The sequence below is a fragment of the Ranitomeya imitator genome, chromosome 5 (assembly GCF_032444005.1).
Source record: "Ranitomeya imitator isolate aRanImi1 chromosome 5, aRanImi1.pri, whole genome shotgun sequence".
Taxonomy (NCBI): Eukaryota; Metazoa; Chordata; class Amphibia; order Anura; family Dendrobatidae; genus Ranitomeya; species Ranitomeya imitator.
The window spans coordinates 667,339,733-667,366,104 of NC_091286.1; the positions used below are offsets into that span (position 1 = coordinate 667,339,733).

Below are 26,372 nucleotides of genomic sequence, written 5' to 3' on the forward strand. Positions count from 1 at the left end.
GTACAGAAATTTATGTTCATATCTGTTTCAGTTCATTGCTCACTTACAATTTCATATTACTTACGTACTTTGGATTTCAGGATATTTCATCATTAGCAAAAGGCCCCATCGCAATGTGGATGATGTGGTCTCCATTCCAGCAGCAATTAGATTGGTCACCAGTTTGCCCAAGTTTTTATCATGAAAATATAATGTAGATTCTGGCTTATCCTTTGTAAGATTTAAATATACAGTTTGGATAATTATTTTACAGTATTTTATGAATTTAATTATGCAACTTAAAACTTAAGATGATCAGCAGCACAATACTAAGTATTAACATTAGAATAACTTTGTAACATATAACATGAAAAGTTCTATTGTCTGTGCCACACAACCAGCAGCTTGCGTTCACCAGTTTGCTGGTGACTCCCTATAAATGGCCGACAGGAAGGATGGGGATTTAGTGGAGCAATTGGTGGGAGATGATATTTGATCCTAAAAAAAATAAGGAGACTTACTTATTTTTATTTTATTTTGTAATGTCAATAAATGGAAATATTGTTTATATCCAAAACGTTAAATCGCCTATAGACTAATCACATATCAACTTACATCCAACCCTCAAGAGATGGACTTGTAGTCTTGAGATTTTTTATATTGTACAGCAATTTTGATTCTCTAGTCGTCAGACAGTTCTTTTCTCTTTCTGTTTTCCATGCTTAGGGTGGCACACATAGACACACAATGCAAAGTCAACTTCTCACCTTTTTATCTGTTTTTAGGTGTGATTTTCATATTGCCCACACCTGTTTGAGCAAACAACACATGCCTGAAACAGAGTTATTTACATATATAAAAGGTTTAGCCTGTCTTTATTGGAGCTGGGCGTTATATTGATGTGGTCTCCCATAGCTGTGTGCCCATTAGCTGGCCCCAGTCCTTCTCAGCCCTAACCACTAGGGTTGAGCGGAACAGATCGGACACATTCAAAAATCGCCGACTTTCGGCAAAGTCGGGTTTCGTGAAACCCGACCCGATCCTAGTGTGGGATCGGCCATGAGGTCGTCGATCTTCACACCAAAGTCATGTTTCGTATGACGTTTTCAGCGCCATTTTTCAGCCAATGAAGGAGGACGCAGAGTGTGGGCAGTGTGATGACATAGATCTCGGTCTCCACCATCTTAGAGAAGGGCATGACAGTGATTGGCTTGCTTTCTGCAGTGTCACAGGGGCTATAAAGGGGCATGCACGCCGACCGTCATCTTACTACTGCCGATCGTAGCATAAGGAGAGGTTGCTGCAGCTTCATCAGAAGAGATATAGTTAGGGAGGGAAGATCAACCCCGAAACTGCTTGTGCTGTAGCGATTTCCACTGTCCAACACCACCTTTTCTTTGCAGGGACGGTGGAGTTTATATTTTTGTGCATCAGCTCTGTAGCTTATTAGGCTGCCTTATAAGGCTCCCTGATAGCTGCATTGCTGTTCGTACGCCGCTGTGCAAACCAACTGGTTTTTTAAAAGCAAAAATCCTGTTGCTCCTTTTTGCACAGTTATCTTGTTTATTTGTTCACACTTTTGTGTGCAGCAGTCCTTTTTATTTGCTGCCACACTTGTCCTGATCATTGTAGGGAGATTGAAATTGTACTACAGTCCTTGTATTTTTTGATACATCTTCCAGCCATGTTCTGTCACTTACAATGTGTAGTGTAATACACTGGACCTGAGTTTTGGTGCAGTCTCCCCCCCAAAAAAAGGGAGATTTAAATTGGCACTAAGTGGATCTACGTCAGTTCTGTTAAGGCCCCTTCACATTAAGCGACGCTGCAGCGATACCGACAACGATCCGGATCGCTGCAGCGTCGCTGTTTGGTCGCTGGAGAGCTGTCACACAGACCGCTCTCCAGCGACCAATGATGCCGGTAACCAGGGTAAACATCGGGTAACTAAGCGCAGGGCCGCGCTTAGTAACCCGATGTTTACCCTGGTTACCATCCTAAAAGTAAAAAAAAACAAACAGTACATACTTACCTACCGCTGTCTGTCCCCGGCGCTGTGCTCTGCACTCCTCCTGCACTGGCTGTGAGCGTCGGTCAGCCGGAAAGCAGAGCGGTGACGTCACCGCTCTGATTTCCGGCCGCTGTGCTCACACAGACAGTACAGGAGGAGTGCAGAGCACAGCGCTGGAGGACAGACAGCGTTAGGTAAGTATGTACTGTTTGTTTTTTTTTACTTTTAGGATGGTAACCAGGGTAAACATCGGGTTACTAAACGCGGCCCTGCGCTTAGTTACCCGATGTTTACCCTGGTTACCAGCATCGTTGGTCGCTGGAGAGCGGTCTGTGTGACAGCTCTCCAGCGACCAAACAGCGACGCTGCAGCGATCCGGATCGTTGTCGGTATCGCTGCAGCGTCGCTTAATGTGAAGGGGCCTTAAGTGGACGTACGTCAGTTCTGTTTGTCATATATCTTACAGCTACGTTCTGCCACTTACATTGTGTAGTGTAATACACTGGGCCTGAGTTTTGGTTCAGTCTCCCCCACCAAAAAAGGGAGATTTAAGTTCTCAACAAGTTTATATACACCTTCTACCTTGTTTTACAGTACCATATAACGGTTGTTATTTTGGTTAGATTTTTCCAAAAATGAGGAAGTCTGGTGGAAGAGGCCGTGGGCGGTCATTGCCAGATGGTACTGATGGTGGTGGTGGTGGTGCAGCATCTGGTGGTAGTGGGAAATGCAAAATAGCACCAAAGGCTAGAGGTGTTGAGCCAGCGTCATCGTCTGGCTACACAAGGCCTCGAAGGCTCCCTTATCTGGGAGTGGGAAAACAGGCTCTTTTGCATCCTCTTCAGAAGGTTCGAAATCTAAAAGCAGCGAGTCGTCAGTGGATGCTCCTGGTCAGGAACAAGTCGCTTCCTTGTGTCCTTCACCCAAACCAAAAGTGAAGGATGCGGCAGGAGACACTACAGTTTACTCCATGGAGCTCTTTACACATACCGTGCCTGGGTTATAAAGGGAAATTGTTAACAAGATGAATCGGACATGGATTGCACAGATGCATAGGCACAGCTAGATGATTATGCTGTTCCATTGACTTAGATCAATACATTGCCCTCGCAGTGTACTGAGCCAGAATCTGACCCTGATGAGACTATGGTTCCCCGTCACGATCGCTATAGCACCTTACACAGTGACACAGAGGAAGGTGCACATGACATTGAAGAGGAGGTGATAGATGACCAAGTTGTTGACCCAGATTGGCAGCCATTGGGGGAAGAGGGTGCCGCTGCCAGTAGCTCAGAAGCGGAATAGGATGATCCGCAGCAGCCATCTACATCGCAACAGCTTTCTTCTGGCAGGCCCTTATCTGGTCAAAAACACTTGTCAAAAACAAAAACAGTTTTAGGACATCTGGAGAAAGTAGCACAGCATGCAATGGCTGCAAAGGTATTCCATAGTAGGAAGAGTGTAGTGTGGCAATTTTTTAACCAAGATCCGAATGATCAGTGTAAAGTTATCTGTAAGAAATTCTCAAAGACCTTTAGCAGAGTAAAGAATCTCCAAAATTTAAATACAACGTGCATGCTTAGACATTTAACCAGCATGCACTTGCAAGCCAGGACTAACTACCAAACATCCCGTACCGTTGGTGCACCAGCTCAGAATGAAGGTAGTCAGCATCGCAACATTGCTTCCCTCACTGTAAGCCCACCAGTTAGGACACCACCAGCAGCAAATGTAGAGGTATCATCGCAAGGCCAAAGCAGTCAGGGAATCACAAGGTTTTTGGTAGGAAACACTGTATGTAGGCCAACTTCAAGAATACCATCACCAACCCTCTCTCAATCTGCCATGTCCACCACCACCCCCGCTAGTAACATCATATGCAGCTCTCCAGTCCAGGTCACCCTACAAGAGACTCTTGTTAGAAAAAGAAAATACTCATCCTCTCATCCGCGTACACAGGGTTTGAACGCCCACATTGCTAGACTAATCTCGTTAGAGATGATGCCCTACCGGTTGGTTGAAAGCGAAGCTTTCAAAGCCCTGGTGGCCTATGCAGTACCACACTATGACCTACCCAGTCGACACTTCTTTGCGAGAAAAGCCATCCCAGCTCTTTACCAGCATGTCAAAGACTGCATTGTCCATTGACTGAGGCAATCAGTCAGTAGAAAGGTGCACCTCACAACAGATGCATGGACCAGTAGGCATGGCCAGGGACGTTCGCCACCCCTTCTCCTCCTCCAGAAGTGAAAGCTATTCCACAGAGCGCAGTCGCACGACCACTCCATCCGCAGCTGCCAGTGTTGCAAACAAGGTGTCCCATTATGGAACAGCTAGTGGTAAGCGTCAGCAGTAGTGTTGAGCATTCCGATACCGCAAGTATCGGGTATCGGCCGATACTTGCGGTATCGGAATTCCGATACCGAGATCCAATACTTTTGGGGTATCGGGTATCGGTATCGGATCCATAGGGATGTGTAAAATAAAGAATTAAAATAAAAAATATTGATATATTCACCTCTCCGGCGGCCCCTGGACATCACGCTGGTAACCGGCAGGCTTCTTTGTTTAAAATGAGCGCCTTTAGGACCTGCGAATGACGTCGCGGGTTCTGATTGGTCGCGTGCCGCTCATGTGACCGCCACGCGACCAATCAGAAGCCGCGACATCATTCTCATTCACTAAACTCCTAATTCTAGGAATTAAGGACCTGCGAATGACGTCGCCTGGCTCACACCTTGAACCTGGTGCTGCAGTGCTTCCTGAAAAATTATCCGGGGTTACCAGCCCTGCTCCTGAAGGTGCAAAGACTTTGCTCGCACATCCGCCGATCGCCCATACACTCCAGCCGCATGCTGAACCATCAGCGATCGCTGAATCTTCCCCAGCACCGCCAAATAATTGACATTGCAACAAGGTGGAACTACACACTGCACATGCTTGAGAGGCTGTGTGAACAGAGGCATGCTGTAATTTATTTGTGGGAGGATATACATACACGGGCAGGCAGTTGGATGGCAGACATGGAGTTGTCTGGTGTGCAGTGGTCGAAGCTACAAGACCTCTGTCAAGTCCTTCAGTGTTTTGAGGAATTCACACGGCTGGTAAGTGCAGACGACGCCATCATAAGCATGAGCATCCCACTAATGCGTCTGCTGATGTAAAGTTTGACGCACATTAAGGAGCAGGCATCTGCAGCCAAGGAGGAGGGAAGCCTTGATGACAGTCAGCCATTGTTTGGTCAGGGAACTCTCCTGGATGAGGTGCCAGACGAAGAGGAGGAGGAGGATGATGATGGGGATGAATATTTATTAGAGGAGGATGCTTCTCAGGGGGCAATAGAAACTGGTGGCGTTGCAAGGTCAGGTACAGGGTTTTTGCGGGACACAAGAGATGTTGATTTGCAAGAAAGTGCTCATCAACCCAGCACAAGCAGTGAATTGACACCTGGAACATTGGCCCACATGGCTGAGTATGCCTTGCATATCCTAAAAAGGGACCCCCACATTATCAAAATGATGACCGATGACGATTACTGATTGGCCTGCCTCCTGGATCCATGATATAAAGGAAAATTACAAAATATCATGCCACATGAGAACCTTGAGAAAATATTGGCAACCAAACAAGCAACTCTTGTAGACCATTTGGTTCAGGCATTCCCAGCACACAGCGGCGGTGATGGTTCTCACGCAAGCTGTAGGGGGCAACATGGCAGAGGTGTTAGAGGTGCACAAATCCGAAGTGGCGTTGGACAGAGGAGTTTTATGACCAGGTTGTGGAGTGATTTCGCAATGACCGCAGACACGACAGGTAGTGCTGCATCGATTCAAAGTGACAGGAGACAGCATTTGTCCAGTATGGTTACAATCTGTTTTTCCTTCCTTATCAATGTTCTCCCTCACAGGTCAATCCCATTTAATTACACGTCTGGCTACCAGAAATGTTGATGATCTAACCTTCATTAAAATTAACCAATCATGGATATTAAATTATTTTGCCCCACCTTCCCCTACTGACACGTAGCTTGCCTGAAAAATGTCTTGCTTTTGGCCTCCTCTTACTGACTGCTCCAATTCCTCCATTTTCAGCTGCTGAATGTCCACCATAGGCCATTTTTATACCTCCCTAAATGGGCTGACTCCCCCCACAGGGCCGTGGTCACCATTTGGCGCAAGCACCCGTGCGAGTGCCGTTTGCCTGGACAGGTGGGTGTGCCCACTCTTGGGCGACAGCACTGGCACAGGATCCTTCATAGTACAATGAAGTGTCTCTGATGGTGGTGATGCACAACCCATGTCAGACACACCGTCGTAATATGAGCGGCCCTGTGCCAGTACCGCCGCCCACGAGAGAGTGTTCCCCCCCAGCTCGAACAGTGCTCTACCACTTGCAAAACTTACCTCTCCCTACTCCACCACTGTGTTGTCTGTGCTGTTAAATCCTTCATTGGCACTGCCAATACCAAATTGTTGACATGATTGATGCTACTAAAAATATTCAGGGGCCCTGGCCTCCATTTAGACCAGTTAATACTTTGTGCCAACTACCACTTTCTTCTACTCAGCAGAGGAGCCCACCCCTGTACCTAGCTATGCCACCTGTTTATTTATGAACAATTTTTTGGCAGACATTTAGCCCACTTTATTATTTGGGCCTACTAACTGTGTCAGCCACTCATTACAGTTGTCCTCCACTGAATAAAGCAATGCCGCCTGTTTAGTCCTGTTACCAATTTTGAACTGCATTTAGCCTACTTAGTTTTTTGGGCCTACTAACTGTGTCAGGCTCTCATTACAGTTGTCCTCTGCTGAACAAAGCAATGCCGCCTTTTTAGTCCTCTTACCAATTGTGAACTGCGTTTAGCCTACTTTTTTATTTTAGGCCTACTAAGTCTGTCTGCGCCACTCATTATAGTTGTCCTCCTCCACTGAACAAAGGAATGCTACCTGTGTACTCCTGTTACCAATTTAGAACTGCATTTAGCCTACTTACTTATTTGGGCCTAGTAACTGTGTCAGCCACTCCTTATAGTTCTCCTCCACTGAACAAAGCTATGCCATCTGTGTACTCCTGTTACCAATTTTGAACTGCATTTAGCCTACTTTTTTATTTTAGGCCAACTAAGTCTGTCTGCGCCACTCATTACAGTTGTCCTCCTCCACTGAACAAAGCAATGCCGCCTGTGTACTCTTGTTACCAATTTTAAACTGCATTTAGCCTACTTACTTATCTGGGCCTAGTAACTGTGCCAGCCACTCCTTATAGTTGTCCTTCCCTGAACAAAGCTATGCTGCCTGTGTACTCCTGTTACCAATTTTGAACTGCATTTAGCTTACTTACTTATTTGGGCCAAGTAACTGTGTCAGCCACTCCTTACAGTTGTCATCCACTGAACAAAGCTATGCCGCCTGTGTACTCCTGTTACCAATTTTGAACTGCCTTTAGCCTACTTTTTTATTTTAGGCCTACTAAGTCTGTCTGCGACACTCATTATAGTTTTCCTCCTCCACTGAACAAAGCAATGCCGCCTGTTTACTCCTGTTACCAATTTTGAACTGTATTTAGCCTACTTACTTTTTGGGGCCTAATAACTGTTTCAGGCTCTCATTACAGTTGTCCTCCGCTGAACAAAGCAATGCCTCCTTTTTAGTCCTCTTCCCAATTTTGAACTGCGTTTAGCCTACTTTTTTATTTTAGGCCTACTAAGTCTGTCTGCGCCACTCATTATAGTTGTCCTCCTCCACTGAACAAAGGAATGCCACCTGTGTACTCCTGTTACCAATTTAGAACTGCATTTAGCCTACTTACTTATTTGGGCCTAGTAACTGTGTCAGCCACTCCTTACAGTTGTCCTGCACTGAACAAAGCTATGCCACCTGTGTACTCCTGTTACCAATTTTGAACTGCATTTAGCCTACTTTTTTATTTTAGGCCAACTAAGTCTGTCTGCGCCACTCATTACAGTTGTCCTCCTCCACTGAACAAAGCAATGCCGACTGTTTACTCCTGTTATTAATTTTGAACTGCATTTAGCCTACTTTTTTATTTTAGGCCTACTAAGTCTGTCTGCGCCACTCATTACAGTTGTCCTCATCCACTGAACAAATCAATGCCGCCTGTGTACTCCTGTTACCAATTTTGAACTGCATTTAACCTAATTACTTATTTGGGCCTAGTAACTGTGTCAGCCACTCCTTACAGTTGTCCTCCGCTGAACAAAGCTATGCTGCCTGCGTACTCCTGTTACCAATTTTGAACTGCATTTAGCTTACTTACTTATTTGGGCCTAGTAACTGTGTCAGCCCCTCCTTACAGTTGTCATCCACTGAACAAAGCTATGCCGCCTGTGTACTCCTGTTACCAATTTTGAACTTCGTTTAGCCTACTTTTTTATTTTAGGCCTACTAAGTCTGTCTGCGCCACTCATTACAGTTGTCCTCCACTGAACAAAGCAATGCCGCCTGTGTACTCCTGTTACCAACCTTGAACTGCTTTTAGCCTACTTTTTTATTTTGGGCCACTGCTAGATGAGTCTGCTGGTACATTGACCCAGACCACTACATTCCCCTTGCACTCTACACAGCCAGAGTCTGACCCTGCTGAAAGTCAGGTTCCCCTTCCTGCATACTATACCACCTTACACGGGGACAAAGAGGAAGGTGCAGATGAAAGTGCAGGTTACTTCATCAGGTGGGAGGCATACTAGTTGGCACTGGCACAGGGCCCATCATAGTACGCAAAAGTGTCTCTGGCAGTGGGAGGCGCTGCCTGCCATCAAACACACCACCGTACTATGAGGGGCCCTGTGCCAGTGCCAACTAGTGGCCCCCCCCCCCTGCTTGCTCACGATCACAGCACTTGCAGAGTTGAAATACTTACCTCTCCCTGCTCCACCGCCGTGACATATTCGCGTTTCCTGGGCCCACGAAAATCTTGAGCCAGTCCTACCCCCCCCCACAACTTTAGCCAAATGATCCCCTGTTTTCAATGCCTAACTATTATTATAAAGTAAATTAAGATTGACAAGCTTAAGTAATAAGAATTGATGTTTTTGGCATTAAAATAGGCACTGTAGGTGTTTTCCTGTCCTCCACTCACTGCCGACTTTGATTCCCCATTGATTTGCATTTGGGTCTCGTGTTTCAGTCGGCCCCCGACTTTTCGCAATACCGGCCGATTTCACCTGACCCGTCGGGTTACGACTTTGGGATGGCTGACACATTTTTTTTTTTATCAAAAAACATGTTAACTAATTACCCTATATTATTTTCATGCACTATGCTATTTATTGCAGGGTATGTAATCGTTATGTTTCTGTCTTTAGTTAATTTTGGAAAGGTGTCAATAATTTTTGTCCAGCCCATTTTTGGGATTGTATGTGAAATTATGCTCTATTTACCTTTTTTTCCCTTGTTTTGTGTTGTTCAAATAGACACAAATGAAACAAACATGTTTCTCAGGACTCTCCCACTGCACGGGGTAGATCCCAAGCCTCATCTGCCACTACGGTCTCCCATTCAGCGTCTTGCTCAGACTAGGGCTGTTTGCTTGGTTTCTGCCGGCCTTCCAGCCAAAGCTATGATAATTGGCAATAAGAACCGGCAAACAGATGCTCCAGAGGCTAAGTCAAGAAATCTCTTACTGAGCATGCTCGTGTTGTGGCGACTTCTCATTGATGGTTGGTCATCAGCTGCTCAGGTGATGTGGCTGTTCCGGATTTGTCTTCGAGCAAGTTCCTGTCTGACTGGACTTAAGTGGAACATATAAAAGGTTCTCTGGAGCACAAGCCGGTGCGCTAAGATCACTTATGTTAAATGTGGGTGTGGAACATTACGGTAGTGTGAACTTTTCTGCGTGTGGTCAGGGCAGGCGTATAGCCTTTAGAATTGCGGCACCTCTGTAGAGGAGTACATGTGCGTGCAAACACTGTGACTGTGTCCACTGCCTGCTCCTTTGCCCCAGTGAGGGTTGCATTCACCTGTGAAGTAACAGGGGATTTCACATAGCGCCGTTTTCATTAGCGTGGCATCTAGCTGCACCATACTGTCTAGGGACAGCTGTATCTCCGTCTCTAACCCTCTGTAATGCTAACAGAGTTGGATAATTAGTTTCGATTCACACAGGGTGACATTTAACCCTGTGTGTTTTCGATATCGCTCGCCGCACGCTTCCACCATTGTTTTTAAGCGGCAGTTTTCCATCTCTACATGATGGACCCGGGTTGCGATCGCACTTCAGCATAATTTATATTTAGTGCGATCCGCAGACCCTAACAATGTGTTTAACAAAACATGTAAAATTGCAATTATTTTCTTGGAGAACTACTTTACCTTCTGAAACAATTTTAACCCCTTTCTGCCAGCTGGCGGAATAGTACGCCAGCTGGCAAAACCCCCGCTTTGAGTTGGGTTCCGGCATTGAGCCCACCTGAAAGCCGCGACATGTCAGCTGTTTTGTACAGCTGACATGTGCGCGCAATCAGCTCCCATTAACTAGTTAAATGCCGCCGTCAAACGCTGACAGCGGCATTTAACTAGTGCTCCCGGCCGCGTGGCCGGGAGTGCTCGGACCGCTGACCCCCGTCACATGATTGGGGGTCATCGGTGCATTGCCATAACAACCCGAGGTCTCCTTGAGACCTCTATGGTTGTTGATGGCCGATTTCTTTGAGCGCCACCCTGTGGTCGGCGTTCAAAGCAACCCTGCATTTCTGCTACATAGAGGTGATCTGTGCTTCACCTCTATGTAGCAGAGGTGAACGAGTTGTGCATGCTTCTAGCCTTCTATGGAGGCTATTGAAGCATACCAACATGTAAAAAAAAAGTGCTTAAAAATATAAAAAAACAAAAAATATACAAAAGTTTTAATCACCTCCCTTTTGCCCCAATCAAAATAAAACAATAAAAAAAATCAAACCTACACATATTTGGTATCGCCGCGTTCAGAATCGCCCGATCTATCAATAAAAACAAAGGAGTAACCTGATCGCTAAATGGCGTAGCGAGGAAAAGAGCTAAGTGCCAAAATTACGTTTTTTTTGGTCGCCGCAACATTGCATTACAATGAAATAACGGGCGATCAAAAGAATGGATGTGCACTAAAATGGATCATTAAAAACATTCGCTCGGCACGCAAAAAATAAGCCCTGACCTGACCCCAGATCACGAAAATTGGAGACGCTACCGTTATCGGAAAATTGCACAATTGTTTTTTTTTTTGTTAGCAAATTTTGGAATTTTTTTCTTTACCACTTAGATACAAAAGAACCTAGACATGTTTGGTGTCTGTGAACTCGTAATGACCTGGAGAATCATAACAGCAGGTCAGTTTTAGCATTTAGTGAACCTATCAAAAAAGCCAAACAAAAAACAAGTGTGGGATTGCACTTTTTTTGCAATTTCATCGCATTTGGAATTTTTTTCCCGTGTTCTTTTACATGACATGCTAAAACCAATGGTGTCGTTCAAAGGTTCAACTCGTCCTGCAAAAAAATAAGCCCTCACATGGCCACATTGATGGGAAAAATAAAAAAAGTTATGGCTCTGGAAATAAGGGGAGCGAAAAACGACACGGAAAAACGAAAAAAGCTCCGGGGGTGAAGGGTGCCAACACTACAAAGAGCAACTCTCTCTGTAGGATTCAGCACCTCTATCACAAGCTATGCCAATAAAATAGAAAAATTGCAACTTGAACATTGACTACAATTTCATTTATCTTACCATTGGACTTAGGTATGGTTAGTCAAAAGATGACAACTCTTTCAAGCATCATATAGTGTGAAAAACTCGCTCATCATGCATAAAAATGGGGAGAGCAATCTAGAACTGCATCTTCTAGGATACACTGAAGTTTCTGTACACAAGGCATCAGCAGAGTCGAAAGAGATGGTGGTGAAAAAAGATAAATGGAAGGTGGTGTTGGGTAGGGGAGGGTCTGAGGGTCATTAGAAAGAACTGGATATGTGATTGGGGCATCCGGTAAGTCTTTATCAGCAAGGACAATATTCAAATATAACCCGTATAGTCTACAGATATTTACAGCTGGTTAGAAAATACTATTAAAACATAGCTTTTATTATTATACGCTAAAACCACTAATTTACCATATAGATACAAAGTGCCGGTGCTCACAACATAGTGCAAAATAAAACCGAAAAGACAATATTGGCAAACCACATATTAAGTGGACTGTGGGGTGAAATTTATAGCACTCTCTCCGTGTGCAGGAAAGGTGCTGAAAAAAACGCCCCTTGGGGACGATAAGCAATAATAAAGGGGACTGATGTAGAATCTCCATTATTTGCTATACCCAGTAAAGGGCTAAAAATTTCATTATCCCTGAGAAGGGGCATCCGGTAAGTCACTGAAAACTACAGTGTGACTTCCTGTCTATGTTTTAGACCATGTACTGGACTAGCGGTCATACAGGAAATCTCATGATGTCCATATTAAAAGTTGTACAATATATCAATGTAATTGAGATGGCATAGGATGAAATAAAAAAACACTGCTGAAATCCATTAAGGGTATGTGCACACGTAGAATGGACCTCTGCGGATTTTTCCGCAGCGTATTTTAGAAATCCGCAGGTAAAAGGCACTGCGTTTTATCTGCGGATTTACCGCGGTTTTTATGCGGATTTTGTGCGGATTCCCCTGCGGTTTTACACCTGCGGATTCCTATTGAGAAGCGGATGTAGACCGCTGCGGAATCCGCACAAAGAATTGACATGCTGCGAAATGTAAACCGCTGCTTTTCCGGGTGTTTTTTTTTCCGCAGCATGGGCAAAGCTGCAGATCCGCAGCAAAATCCGCAACGTCACGTGGGCACATAGCCTTATAGTTAGTTAGCATTACATGAAGAGAAAAAAAAGACTTTTAAAGAGTGCTTGTGTAAAGGCAGTCCGTCAGCAATTGTGACCAACATGGGTCACTGGAGACCTGCTTCTTAAGGGGACTCCTAACAGCACAGAATGACTGTTCAAACTCAGTCGCATCGCTCAGTGTATCATGGCAGGACCAATAAGTTGAATACACCTTTCCACTTGATTGGCAGCTCAAATTTCATAGAGCCAGAGAAGGGTGGAGATAGATGGAAACAAAGCAGGTGGGAAGGAGTATACAAGTCATTGGCCTCGTTATGAAGCACCGAGAGCCTGCACTTGGTTAGAACAGTCGTTCTCTGCTGACAGAATTCCTTTAATCATACCTTTCCATTTTTTTTTTCAGTTATACAGCCATTTAAGCATTTATGCCCTACAATAATCACTAAAAAGCAGATGTCAGGTGTTGAAGAGCCTTCAATGAAGAGATCTGAGAGCACTTCAGGCATGAGAACTGCCCTCCAGGGCACTTGTTGGCGATGTCCTCGCTATGGTAAGACTTATCGTTCACATTCATGCTAATGCTAAAACAGTGCAAAATTGTATGTTTAAAGGCGTATTCCCGTCTCTAAGATCATATCCATATATGTAGTAGGTGTAATAATATGAGCAAATACCTCTAATTACAAATGTAATACAGTTCTTCTGATTCGCTATGTTACTTACCGCATGAGCAGGGCATTGCAAAAGCTTAGGTACCCATGGATATGACTAGTGATGGACGAACACGCTTGGTACTACTTGTTATTCGCTTGAGGTTCTAGCATTGCAATACTCAAGAAACTTGGTACTCATCCACCATACTCAAATAATAATGTTCTGAGCTGCAATTAGTGTAAGGAAAGTTTATAGATAAGGGATATTTTCTTAGAGGTATGTATTCAATGATTATTGTTACCTTACCGTCCTTCATGCTGCTATCTGAAACCAACAGTCCTTATCAGGGTTAAATGTATTGTATTCTATTCCCTATTAATACCGATGTTAGCTGCAGGAATAGGTGCAGAAAAAGGGATAGTGTGGATTTAAAAATAAACCATGAACCATATATTCTTTTTGGGATGGGAACAAGGGAATACACCCCCCAAAAAAAGGCAAAACCTAACCACCAGTGATGAGCAAATGTGCTCGCCACTACTCGTAACTCACCCGAGTATCACTATTCTTGGTGTACTCTGCGAGCACCGAGTATGTCCAGGACTATTCGGCGGGAGCTCAGGTCTCCGCCCTGCAATTCTGGCACTCTTTAGAGCACCAATGGCAATGCAGGGATTGTCTGCCATGCTCTGTAATGCCACTGCCATCTTTGTTGTGGTATTACAGTGATTGGCTGGCCGCACAGCGTCATCAGGTCTATAAGAGCCCGGGCGCTGCCCTGCTTGCCACATTCTGCTTTGGACTGAGATAGAGTCAGAATCTTCCTTTTAGTAGTTAGTGTAGGTCTGCAACTGTTCAGTCCACAACTCCTGAGAAACCAGCAGTCCTTTTTAGGGCTAATTCGGGGGTCCAGAGATTGCAGCACTGGGTAGGCAGGGGAGTCTATGTGCACATATCCATATCAGTGTAAGGCCTGCAGGCACTGTATGTGAGTACATAGATCTCACTGGGGAATTGTTTGGCAGATCATGCACTGCATTACAAGTCTCAGAGACACACACTACTACATTGGGACTAATTCTTAACTCTGTCTCCTGCAATGTCTCTTATTTAACTGCCACTAGATCAACAGGGTGAACGTGCTTTGTACTATTATAGGCCGGTGAAGTTTGGGCAAGGGGCCATCGATGGCACTAGTATATTTTTAAAAAGGTACCCCCATTGGGGAATTGTTTGGCATCTTATGCACTGCATTACAAGTTTCAGAGACCCACACCACTACATTGGGCTTACCTCTTAACTCTTGTCTCCTGCAATGTCTCTTGTTTAACTGCCTCTAGATGACCAGGGTGAACGTGCTCTGTATGGTGCATTTTGGGCAAGGAGGCTGTGATGGCACTATTTTTTTAGTAAAGAAAGGACCCCACATTGGGAAATTGGGAATTACATTACATTGGGCCTACTTCTTAACTCTGTATCCTGCAATGTGTCCTTTACCTGCCACTAGATCACCAGGGTGAAAGTCCTCTGTACTTTTATAGGCCACAGAATTTTTAGCAAGGGGGCTGTGATGGTAATAGTATATTTTTAAAAAGGTACCCCCCCATTGGTGAAACCACATCCTTGTTGGCAAATACTTCATAACATTTGTGTACCTTAAAGAGCTCACTTGAAAAGCTCCTTTTTGTGTTGCCTGGTTGCTCACATTGAACACAATACACTTCATATAAATTTGATAAAGCAATGCTGTTACTTTGCCTCAGTAGTTCATTAAAATGTTTCTTTGCTAACTATATTAGTTTCTCTCCTTGAGAGCCATAACTTTGGCTGCCTCAAATGTACAAATGGCGAATATGCAAATGGCGATTTGGAATCCAGATTAAAATACTGTATAGCAAATGCATTCAGACAATCACATAGCTGCATTTTTTGTAAAACATTTACAGATGTGACAGACAATGCTCATAGTGACACAATCTTGATAAGTGTTTTTTTTATTCACTTCACAAACAGTTCTAAGCCTTTATATGTTTGCTGTTTGTCATTGTAAAACATTAAGGTTTACTGAAACTATGCTGGTGGTGGTTTGATCTAAATCCTTGTGGCTTTTCTTTTCTAGGGGTTTATGGCCCCTTGTCTGATTTTTTCACGATATCTCAGTTTCATCCTAACTTGAAAAGTGGCCACTAGAAGGTGTGGGTGAAACTCGAGTTTATTCACTATATAAGACCAGAGAAACATGACTAAGACAGATACCAAAACTGGGGTACCTGTACATGTACAGTGTGCTGATACCTGCATAATTGGGGACGCCCATGCAGTGTAGGTAATCTCCCAGAGGTTCTCTGTCTTGGTGTTGCTTCTCTGATATTCCAGATGGATGATGTTTAAAAGCCTCTTGTGAATGATGTAAGTATACTGTATGTAGTTAATCTTTATATATATGTAATCACTCTATGTAGTTAATACTTGTATGTACTTATTAATTTTGTAGTTTGCAATAAAATTGCATTGGATTGCAAGCATTAGCCTTATTTAACCCCTTCACGCCGCAGCCCTTTTTCGTTTTTGCATTTTTGTTTTTTGCTATTTATTATTGTTATTTGCTATTATGATTCTCCAGGTCATTACGTATTCATAGACACCAAACATGTCTAGGTTCTTTTTTATCTAAGTGGTGAAAGAAAGTTCAAAACTTTGCTAAAAAAAAGTGCCATATTCTGATACCCGTAGCGTCTCCATTTTTCGGGATCTCAGGTCAGCAGAGGGCTTATTTTTTGCGTGCCGAGCTTTTTAATTATACCAATTTTGTGCAGATACGTTCTTTTGTTCGCACATCCTAGCATTTTAATGCTATGTCGCGGCGACCAAAAAAAACGTAATTCTGGTGTTTTGAATTTTTTTCTCGCTGCGCTGTTTATTTTCGTATTGAAAGACCGGGCGATTCTGAACCCGGCGATACCAAATATGTGTAGGTTTGATTTTTTTTTTTTATTGTTTTATTTTGGATGGGGCAAAAGGGTGGTGATTTAAACTTTTATATTTTTTTATTTTCATATTTTTTAAAACATTTTTTTTTTTTACTTTTGCTATGTTTTAGTAGCCTTTATGGGAGGCTAGAAGCTGGAACAACTGGATCGGCTCAGCTACATAGCAGCGATAATCAGATCGCTGCTATGTAGCTGAATTGCAGGCTTGCCATGAGTGCCGATCACAGGTTGGTGCTCACAGCAAACCGCATCAGTAACCATAGAGGTCTAAAGGACCTCTATGGTTTCTATCCTGATGCATCGCTGACCCCCGATCATGTGACGGGGGTCGGCGATGCGAGGATTTCTGGCCACGAAGCTGGAAGCGCTGGTTAAATCCGCTGTCAGCGTTTGACAGCGGCATTTAACTGGTTAATAGCAGCGGGTGAATCACGATTTCACCCGCCGCTATTGTGTGCACATGTCAGCTGTACAAAACAGCATACATGTTGTGACTTTGATGTGGGCTCACCGCCGGAGCCCACATCAAAGGGGGAGACACGACATGCACCGTACTAGTACAGGGCATGTCGTGAAGGTGTTAAAGCCGTATCTGAACCTTAGTGTTAAAAACAAATAAAATTGCCAAATTCTCCTGTAAATAATTCTGCAAAGAGGGAACCATCAAACCATTAAAAAAATACTAGTAGATGTTCATGGACCCATCCAGTATGTGGGTTCTAAGGTGTAATGGGGTGCATATGACTGACTATGCAGCAGGGCTGGCCTTGCTGCTAATGTGTAAAACAAAGGAGTATGGAGCACAAAATGCATATTGTGAAGTAGATTTTCATGGGCCCATCCAGTATGTGGGTTCAAAGGCTTATTGGGGTGCATATGAATTGGTAGCAGGGCAGGCCTTGAATTCAATGCACCACTTTTTCAGGAGTCCCCCCTGGACATCTTATGAAAGGGGTATTGTGATGCGTCGTAACTCTTGGCAGCCCATCCACTCACAGCATAGGCTACAACAGCTTAGGAGACCCAATGTTTAATAATGGCCCTTTAAGAATATTAATGCCGCCTGATGCACCAGTAAAAATAGGCTCTGTGACTTTAAGAGTTCCTCCTTCATAAGTGAATGAAGATGGGTCTGCTTATGTGTCACACACCACATGGCCAGCTAGGGTTGTTAAATGTTACAATGACATTTCCCAGTGAATCCATTTGTAGTGGTTGAATGCAATGTTAAAGTTGAAAAACGCTTCAAAAACGCTGTGTCTGAACTAAGCCTAAGTGGGGGAGGAAATTTTCGGTCTGGGGTTAAATATTTGGCCTTACAGGCAAGTCATTAACCTGTAAAGGATGCACCTTCACATATTTCCAAGCAAAACCAGTTTTGCTTTCGTTTTAGTGTGTTTTTTTGTGGCACTGGGAAAAATGGCATGAATCTTGGAAAAAAAATGATTAAGGCTGTGAACTAGGAGTCAGGAATGCTTCCAGAGGCGATCCCCATGAGGTCCCTGTGTCAGTTGAGCAGTGTTTCCATTTTTTTCAGATGTTTTTAGACCTTAAAAAGACGCCCGGGGGGGATCGCGGTAAAAATACTCGGTACTTACATTGGGCTCGTTGCCCGGGTCGAGTACCCGAGTATTCCAATCTGCTCAACATGAGCAACGAGCACCCGAGCATTTTAATGCTCGCTCATCACTGCATGTGAGTAAGCACACAGCATTTAGTGAAGCAGTCCAGCGATGTTATGAATGAGCACGTACACAGCACTGATGTGAAGAAGTCCAGCAAACATAAGGGTGGAAATACACATGGCACTTAAATGTAAAAGTCCAGCATTATACAGCAGTGGCCTTAACAAGAGAAGGTCAATATGTGTACTTTTTAGGGCTGAAAGACCCGCACAAGTCCAGCACTGCAGCCCACGCAAGCATAGACCTAGAGGAAATGGTGATGTCTGGATTCCTTACTGGCCAGAGCAGTTCCCGGGGTGAATAGCTCCAACTAGAAATCCAGACAGTAGTTAAGCACAGACAGCATCAGGGAGATGCACAGAGGATTGTAGGCAGCAGAAGATGGAACGGCAGAGTACCAAGTAACGAGCAGCAGGATCAGGGAGTCCACCAACAGATCAGTAGAAGCGCAGAAGCCACAGCAACAAAATACTCAGGCAAGGAGGACCACACGACCAGAACTTAAATCATCAAGACAGACAGGAAGTTCCATGACAGGGTGAGATACGAGACTCCATCTTGGATCAGGGCAAACAGACACAAAGGAAAGTCCGGAATCCTAACAATGGGGTAAGTGACAGCTTATCAGAAGAACTACACTGGATTTCTAATAGGAGGTTTTTGCTAATATTATTATTCCTACTACTATAAGATCTTGGAGATGGAAATACTCCTTTTAGCACCTTGACTTGTCTCCCATTCTGAATGGTCAGCATTTTGTAGAATCAACATTTGCTAACAGACCTCTTTTAAATTCTAGAATACTATACCTCTTGTTGTTTTGCAAGGAAGGCATCAATAAGGTTTCTCTGATTGTTCACATCCAGTTCTCTCTGCTTTCCTGTGAAGGTCTCCCTTACAAAGTTTTGCATCTCAATGTGGTATTTGGTCACTTTTCTATGATTCCCTGGCAGCCAGCCAACCAGTGATGGATAACTGTTGTATAGCTGCAAATACATAAAGTCACATTATTTCATCAAATATATATTTTGAAAATTCACAGAAACTGAGTTATTCAACAATCAAGGCTTAGATATCTGAGAAATAACTTTTGTACCCATGAAACTCAGACTTCTCATGTACCGAACATTAAAGTTAAGAAAATGAAAAATAATGAATGAGCATTTTCTTTCCCTGGTCCTTCTTATTGAACAAATCAGTCCACTCATTATTTAAGCTGATTTAAAAAGTGTGTGGGGTTTTCTTGCTGCTCAAAGTAGTGTATTTTAAATTTTTTTTCATAAACTCGTTTATTTATTAATTAAGAACAGCATATACTGTAGTTACAAAATTTCTAAATACAACCAAAGAGGTCGTTTTCATTATAGTGGTACAGACCAGGGTTCTACTGTCAAAAGGTTTAAAAAATATCAAGATAATATGTAAACGTCAAATCACATATAACAATACCCCCTTTTTTAAGAAAAGTGTGACATATTAACAAAATGTTCATTAACTTTTTGCAATCAAGTTGGGCATTGTTAAGCCTGACAAAAGAAAATATCTTTTTGTAGAAAAAAGATAGCAAAATAGAAATGTCAAGAAGAGATTCTAAGGGAAGGGGAAGAGAAGAGCCAGGTTTTTGAATCCACCCAGATTCAGATATGTACAAGGACAATATATGGAGTCTTCATCACTTCAGAAGGATTGAGGAGTACTCCGGGGAATCTCGGAATAAAATCCTTCCTTGCCAAGTACAGAAAAAAATAGAGCTTATTTTATTATGAGCAGAGAGTCTTTCCATTCTACACAAAAAACCCATTTCAAGAGACCATTCTTGGATAGATGAAGTGGTTCTGGAATGCCAGTGTCTGGGAATGACTGTTCTAGTGGTGGATAAACAGTGTCACAGCAATTGATAGATTTAAAAGACCCTGGTATCATATAAAGAAGTCTGATATGGGGAGTTCTAGATTAGGATTCCCCTGTAATCGGTTTGTGATATCAAAGACTTTGCTCCAGAGGCCACTTATTTGAGGGCACTCCCTCCAGATATGAAGCATAGTGCCTTCACCATTTTTACATCTCCAGCATTTATTGGAGACAGAGGGAAATAACTTATGAAGATTTGCTGGACAACGATACCATCTGGTTGTGTTTTTGTAATTTTTTTTCTTGAGCTTTGCAAGCGAATGGAAGTTTGTGTGTGCAAAAGAAAGTTTTCTTCTACTGCTCCTCCGAGAAAGTCATCCAAAGCTCTCTCCCCCACTCTTTCTTGAACCAGAGGAACTCTATATAAGTCTGAGATGACAACATATAATCTATCTGGGAGATCGATGCTTTAGTGCAACCTCTCCAACTTCTCCAAATCAAACTGAGAAGGGTCAGACCTGAGCACCGAGAATGGCTGGAGGGAATCAATGAATGAATGGAACTGGAAGTACAAAAGCCAAGGTATAGTTTGATCAGGGTAGAGAGCTTTAAGCTCATTTAGCGATGATAAATTAATGAAATTTGCAAGGACCTGATGGAGTCTAGTTTTAAAGCTGAAGATAAGGAATCTACTCACTCGAACTCCAGAGAGGAATTCTGGATTGTCCATGATCGGTGTCATAGGTCCCAGAATCTTAGAAATCTTAAGTTTTTTCACCAATTGGTCCCAAACTTTGAGACGATCAACTGTTAATGGGGAGGAGTGGTCCCATTGAAAAACAAAAGTGCTTAGAAAATCCAGGGTAGAGATCCATGAAACCAGTCCACTCTTCGTCCCAGCACAGCCATAGCATGATAGAGTTGAAAATTCAGGAGGCCGGCTTCCATCATGAGATTTAGATCTAGTCAAAACTTTAATGACCAGTCTCGATCTTTTTGACCTAAAAATGAAATTGTTAACAACTGTATTTAGTTGCTTAAAAAGAAACAGTGGAGTGCAATTGGAACCGCTTGAAATACATAAAGCAGTTTCGGGAGAATGTCCATCTTTAATACGTTAATTCTACCAAACCAAGACAATCTTGCTTTATCATAAGCCTTGAGCTCAGCTTTGACATAACTGAGCAAAGGCTCATGATTCAGATGAAAGAGCTGGGAAAAGTCTGAAGGCAATTGGACCCCAATTTCATCAAACCATTACACGAACGAAAAGGAAAGGACCCCTTTAACAATTGTGCCTCCTGTGAGATATTGTTGTTCAAAATCTCTGACTTAGAAAGATTTATCTTAAGATTACTCAGTCGACTATCTGTCTCAAATTGTTTCAGAATAGAGAGCAGTGATGTTTTAGGATTATTGATGTACAATAGGAGGTTACTGTATCTGCATAAAGCGCGAATTTATGAGATTCGTGCCCAACTGGGATTCCTTGAATATTGGAGTTTTTCCTGAGGACCATTGCAAGATGTTCCACCACAATAACATACAATAATAAGCTGAGTGGATACCCCTGTCTTGTTCCATTCAACACTCCAAAAGCTTTTGAATAGGTGCTGTTGCAACGGACCTTGATATAAAGCCATTATTTTGTTGAGAATGTTGGGACCTAAATTGATTTGTTTAAGAGTACTATGTAGAAATGGCCAACTAACCCAGTCAAATGCTTTTTCTGCATCAACTATAGAATGCATGCTGGGATGTTTTTCAATTTCGTATAGGACATAAGCAGCATCGTTTTAATCATGTTGTCTCTTGCCTCTCTCTGAGGCACAAATCCTACTTGATCATTGTGAACAATATGAGGCATCAGGGGGGCTAATTTGGTCACTAGGATTTTATAGAAAAACTTAACATCAATGTTAATTAAGGATATTGGCCTGTAACTTGAGCATGATGTTTGGTCTTTCCCAGGTTTCAGTATCACTGAAATACGGGGTTCCAGAGTTTGTCTGGGAAAAGGGTTTGAAGTTGAAACCGAATTAAATACTTTAGTTAAGAATGATGATAATTGCGTAGCAAATGTTTCATAAAGTTTGCAGAGTGGAAGGGCCTCTTCTTCAAATGATTGCTCTCGGAATGCCTTTGTGTCATTTGTAGTGATGAGTGAGCACTAAAATGCTCGGGTGCTCATTGCTCGGGTCAAGCAAATTGCAATACCCGGGTACTCGGACAGAACAACGAGACCAATGTAAGCCTATGGGAGACTGTTGTGAATTCTGTGGCAGAGCTCCCTCCTGTGGTCACAAGTGGTACTTCTGCTGATTCTCTCTGTGAGCTTCCGTTGGTGGAGGGAAGTGGTACTGCGGCTTCTGAGTTTCCTCCCTCAGGTGATGTGGTGAGGTCGTTAGGTGCTGCTCTACTTAACTCCACCTAGTGCTTTGATCCTGGCTTCCTGTCAATGTTCCAGTATTGGACTTGTTTTCCTCCTGGATCGTTCCTGTGGCCTGCTGCTCTGCATAGCTAAGTTTTCCTTTGCTATTTTGTTTTTTTTTTCTGTCCAGCTTTTCTATTTGTTTGCTGGAAGCTCTGGGACGCAGAGGGTGTACCTCCGTGCCGTTAGTTCGGTACGGAGGGTCTTTTTGCCCCCTTTGCGTGGTTTTTAGGGTTTTGTGTTGACTGCAAAGTTACCTTTCCTATCCTCGCTCTGTTCAGAAAGTCGGGCCTCACTTTGCTAAATCTATTTCATCTCTACGTTTGTCTTTTCATCTTAACTCACAGTCATTATATGTGGGGGGCTGCCTTTTTCTTTGGGGTATTTCTCTGAGGCAAGGTAGGCTTATTTTCTATCTTCAGGCTAGCTAGTTTCTCAGGCTGTGCCGATTTGCATAGGGAGCGTTAGGCGCAATCCACGGCTGCCTCTAGTGTTTGTTGGAGAGGATCAGGGATTGCGGTCAACAGAGTTCTCACGACTCAGAGCTCGTTCTATGTTTTTGGGTTATTGTCAGATCACTGTATGTGCTCTGACCTCTATGTCCACTGTGGTACTGAATTGCCTATCATAACAGGAGACCCGAGCATTTTTACTGCAATCACCCCCGTGGGTCCTTTTAAGGTCTAGAAACATCTGAAAATGATGGAAACATTGCTCAAATGACATGGGAACATCATGGGGATCGCGTCTGGAAGCATTCCCGACTCATAACAGTACAGGAAGCCCAAAGTACTAATGATTCTCAATAGAGGGAAAAAAGAAGTTCTGAGACCATTTTTTTTTCTCTGCACTGTGTTTTGCCTTTTTTTTCCCCTAGACATTTGGGTGGTTCAGGACACAGGTGTAGCAATGGACATTAGAAGTCTGTCTTCATGTGTGGATCAGCTCTCGGCAAGAGTACAAAAGATTCAAGACACTATTGATCAGAAATCTATGTTAGAACCAAGAATTCCTATTCCTGATTTGTTTTTTGGAGATAGAACTAAGTTTCTGAGTTTCAAAAATAATTGTAAACTATTTCTGGCCTTGAAACCTCGCTCCTCTGGTGATCCTGTTCAACAGGTTTTGATCATTATTTCTTTTTTGCGTGGCGACCCTCAGGACTGGGCATTTTCTCTTGCGCCAGGAGATCCTGCATTAAGTAATATCGATGCGTTTTTCCTGGCGCTTGGATTGCTGTACGACGAACCTAATTCAGTGGATCAAGCAGAGAAAAATTTGCTGGCTCTTTGTCAGGGTCAGGATGAGATAGAGTTATATTGTCAGAAATTTAGAAAGTGGTCCGTGCTCACTCTATGGAATGAATCTGCGCTGGCAGCTATGTTCAGAAAGGATCTCTCTGAAGCCCTTAAGGATGTCATGGTGGGATTTCCTATGCCTGCTGGTTTGAATGAGTCTATGTCTTTGGCCATTCAGATTGGTCGACGCTTGCGTGAGCGTAAATCTGTGCACCATTTGGCGGTATTACCTGAGCTTAAACCTGAGCCTATGCAGTGCGATAGGACTTTGACCAGAGTTGAACGGCAAGAACACAGATGTCTGAATGGGCTGTGTTTCTATTGTGGTGATTCCACTCATGCTATCTCTGATTGTCCTAAGCGCACTAAGCGGTTCATTAGGTCTGCCACCATTGGTACGGTACAGTCAAAATTTCTTCTGTCCGTTACCTTGATCTGCTCTTTGTCATCGTATTCTGTCATGGCATTTGTGGATTCAGGCGCTGCCCTGAATTTGATGGACTTGGAGTATGCTAAGCGTTGTGGGTTTTTCTTGGAGCCCTTGCAGTGTCCTATTCCATTGAGAGGAATTGATGCTACGCCTTTGGCCAAGAATAAGCCTCAGTACTGGACCCAGCTGGCCATGTGCATGGCTCCTGCACATCTGGAGGTTATTCGCTTTCTGGTGTTGCATAATCTGCATGATGTGGTCGTGTTGGGGTTGCCATGGCTACAAGTCCATAATCCAGTATTAGATTGGAAATCCATGTCGGTGTCCAGCTGGGGTTGTCAGGGGGTACATGGTGATGTTCCATTTCTGTCAATTTCGTCATCCACCCCTTCTGAGGTTCCAGAGTTCTTGTCTGATTACCGGGATGTATTTGATGAGCCCAAGTCCGATGCCCTACCTCCGCATAGGGATTGTGATTGTGCTATCAATTTGATTCCTGGTAGTAAGTTCCCAAAAGGCCGATTGTTTAATTTATCTGTGCCTGAGCACGCCGCTATGCGCAGTTATGTGAAGGAGTCCCTGGAGAAGGGGCATATTCGCCCGTCATCGTCGCCATTAGGAGCAGGGTTCTTTTTTGTAGCCAAGAAGGATGGTTCGCTGAGACCTTGTATAGATTACCACCTTCTAAATAAGATCACTGTTAAATTTCAGTACCCCTTGCCGTTGTTATCTGATTTGTTTGCTCGGATTAAGGGGGCTAGTTGGTTCACCAAGATAGATCTTCGTGGTGCGTATAATCTTGTGCGAATTAAGCGAGGCGATGAATGGAAAACTGCATTTAATACGCCCGAGGGTCATTTTGAGTTTCTTGTAATGCCATTCGGACTTGCCAATGCTCCGTCAGTGTTTCAGTCCTTTATGCATGACATCTTCCGAGAGTACCTGGATAAATTCCTGATTGTGTACTTGGATGACATTTTGATCTTCTCGGATGATTGGGAGTCTCATGTGAAGCAGGTCAGAATGGTTTTTCAGGTCCTGCGTACTAATTCTTTGTTTGTGAAGGGATCAAAGTGTCTCTTTGGTGTGCAAAAGGTTTCATTTTTTGGGTTCATCTTTTCCCCTTCTACTATCGAGATGGATCCTGTTAAGGTCCAAGCCATCCATGATTGGACTCAGCCGACATCTCTGAAAAGTCTGCAAAAGTTCCTGGGCTTTGCTAATTTTTATCGTCGCTTCATCTGCAATTTTTCTAGTATTGCTAAACCATTGACCGATTTGACCAAGAAGGGTGCTGATGTGGTCAATTGGTCTTCTGCTGCTGTGGAAGCTTTTCAAGAGTTGAAGCGTCGTTTTTCTTCTGCCCCTGTGTTGTGTCAACCAGATGTTTCGCTTCCGTTCCAGGTCGAGGTTGATGCTTCTGAGATTGGAGCAGGGGCTGTTTTGTCGCAGAGAGGTTCTGATTGCTCAGTGATGAAACCGTGCGCCTTCTTTTCCAGGAAGTTTTCGCCTTCTGAGCGAAATTATGATGTGGGCAACCGAGAGTTGCTGGCCATGAAGTGGGCATTCGAGGAGTGGCGTCATTGGCTTGAAGGAGCTAAGCATCGCGTGGTGGTATTGACTGATCATAAGAACTTGACTTATCTCGAGTCTGCCAAGCGGTTGAATCCTAGACAGGCTCGTTGGTCGCTGTTTTTTGCCCGTTTTGACTTTGTGATTTCGTACCTTCCGGGCTCTAAAAATGTGAAGGCGGATGCTCTGTCTAGGAGTTTTGTGCCCGACTCTCCGGGTTTGTCTGAGCCGGCGGGTATCCTCAAGGAAGGAGTAAATGTGTCTGCCATCTCCCCTGATTGCGGGGAGTGCTGCAAAAATTTCAGGCTAATAAACCTGATCGTTGTCCAGCGGAGAAACTGTTTGTCCCTGATAGGTGGACGAATGAAGTTATCTCTGAGGTTCATTGTTCGGTCTTGGCTGGTCATCCTGGAATCTTTGGTACCAGAGAGTTAGTGGCTAGATCCTTTTGGTGGCTATCTCTGTCGCGGGATGTGCGTACTTTTGTGCAGTCCTGTGGGATTTGTGCTCGGGCTAAGCCCTGCTGTTCTCGTGCCAGTGGGTTGCTTTTGCCCCTGCCGGTCCCGAAGAGGCCTTGGACACATATCTCTATGGATTTTATTTCAGATCTCCCCGTCTCTCAAAAGATGTCAGTCATTTGGGTG

The 26,372-nt window shown here is 43.7% G+C and overlaps 1 protein-coding gene across 1 annotated transcript in view; it reads right to left on the reverse strand.

The window, feature by feature from the left end:
* LOC138638737 (cytochrome P450 2C23-like) overlaps positions 1–26,372 on the reverse strand; it is a 341,556-nt gene that overhangs the window by 44,353 nt on the left and 270,831 nt on the right. The window contains exons 6-7 of the mRNA XM_069728283.1: positions 18,956–19,132; positions 69–210 (exon numbers count right to left, since the gene is read on the reverse strand). Of these exons, the coding sequence (XP_069584384.1) occupies positions 69–210; positions 18,956–19,132 (319 nt within the window). The remainder of the gene's footprint in view (positions 1–68; positions 211–18,955; positions 19,133–26,372) is intronic.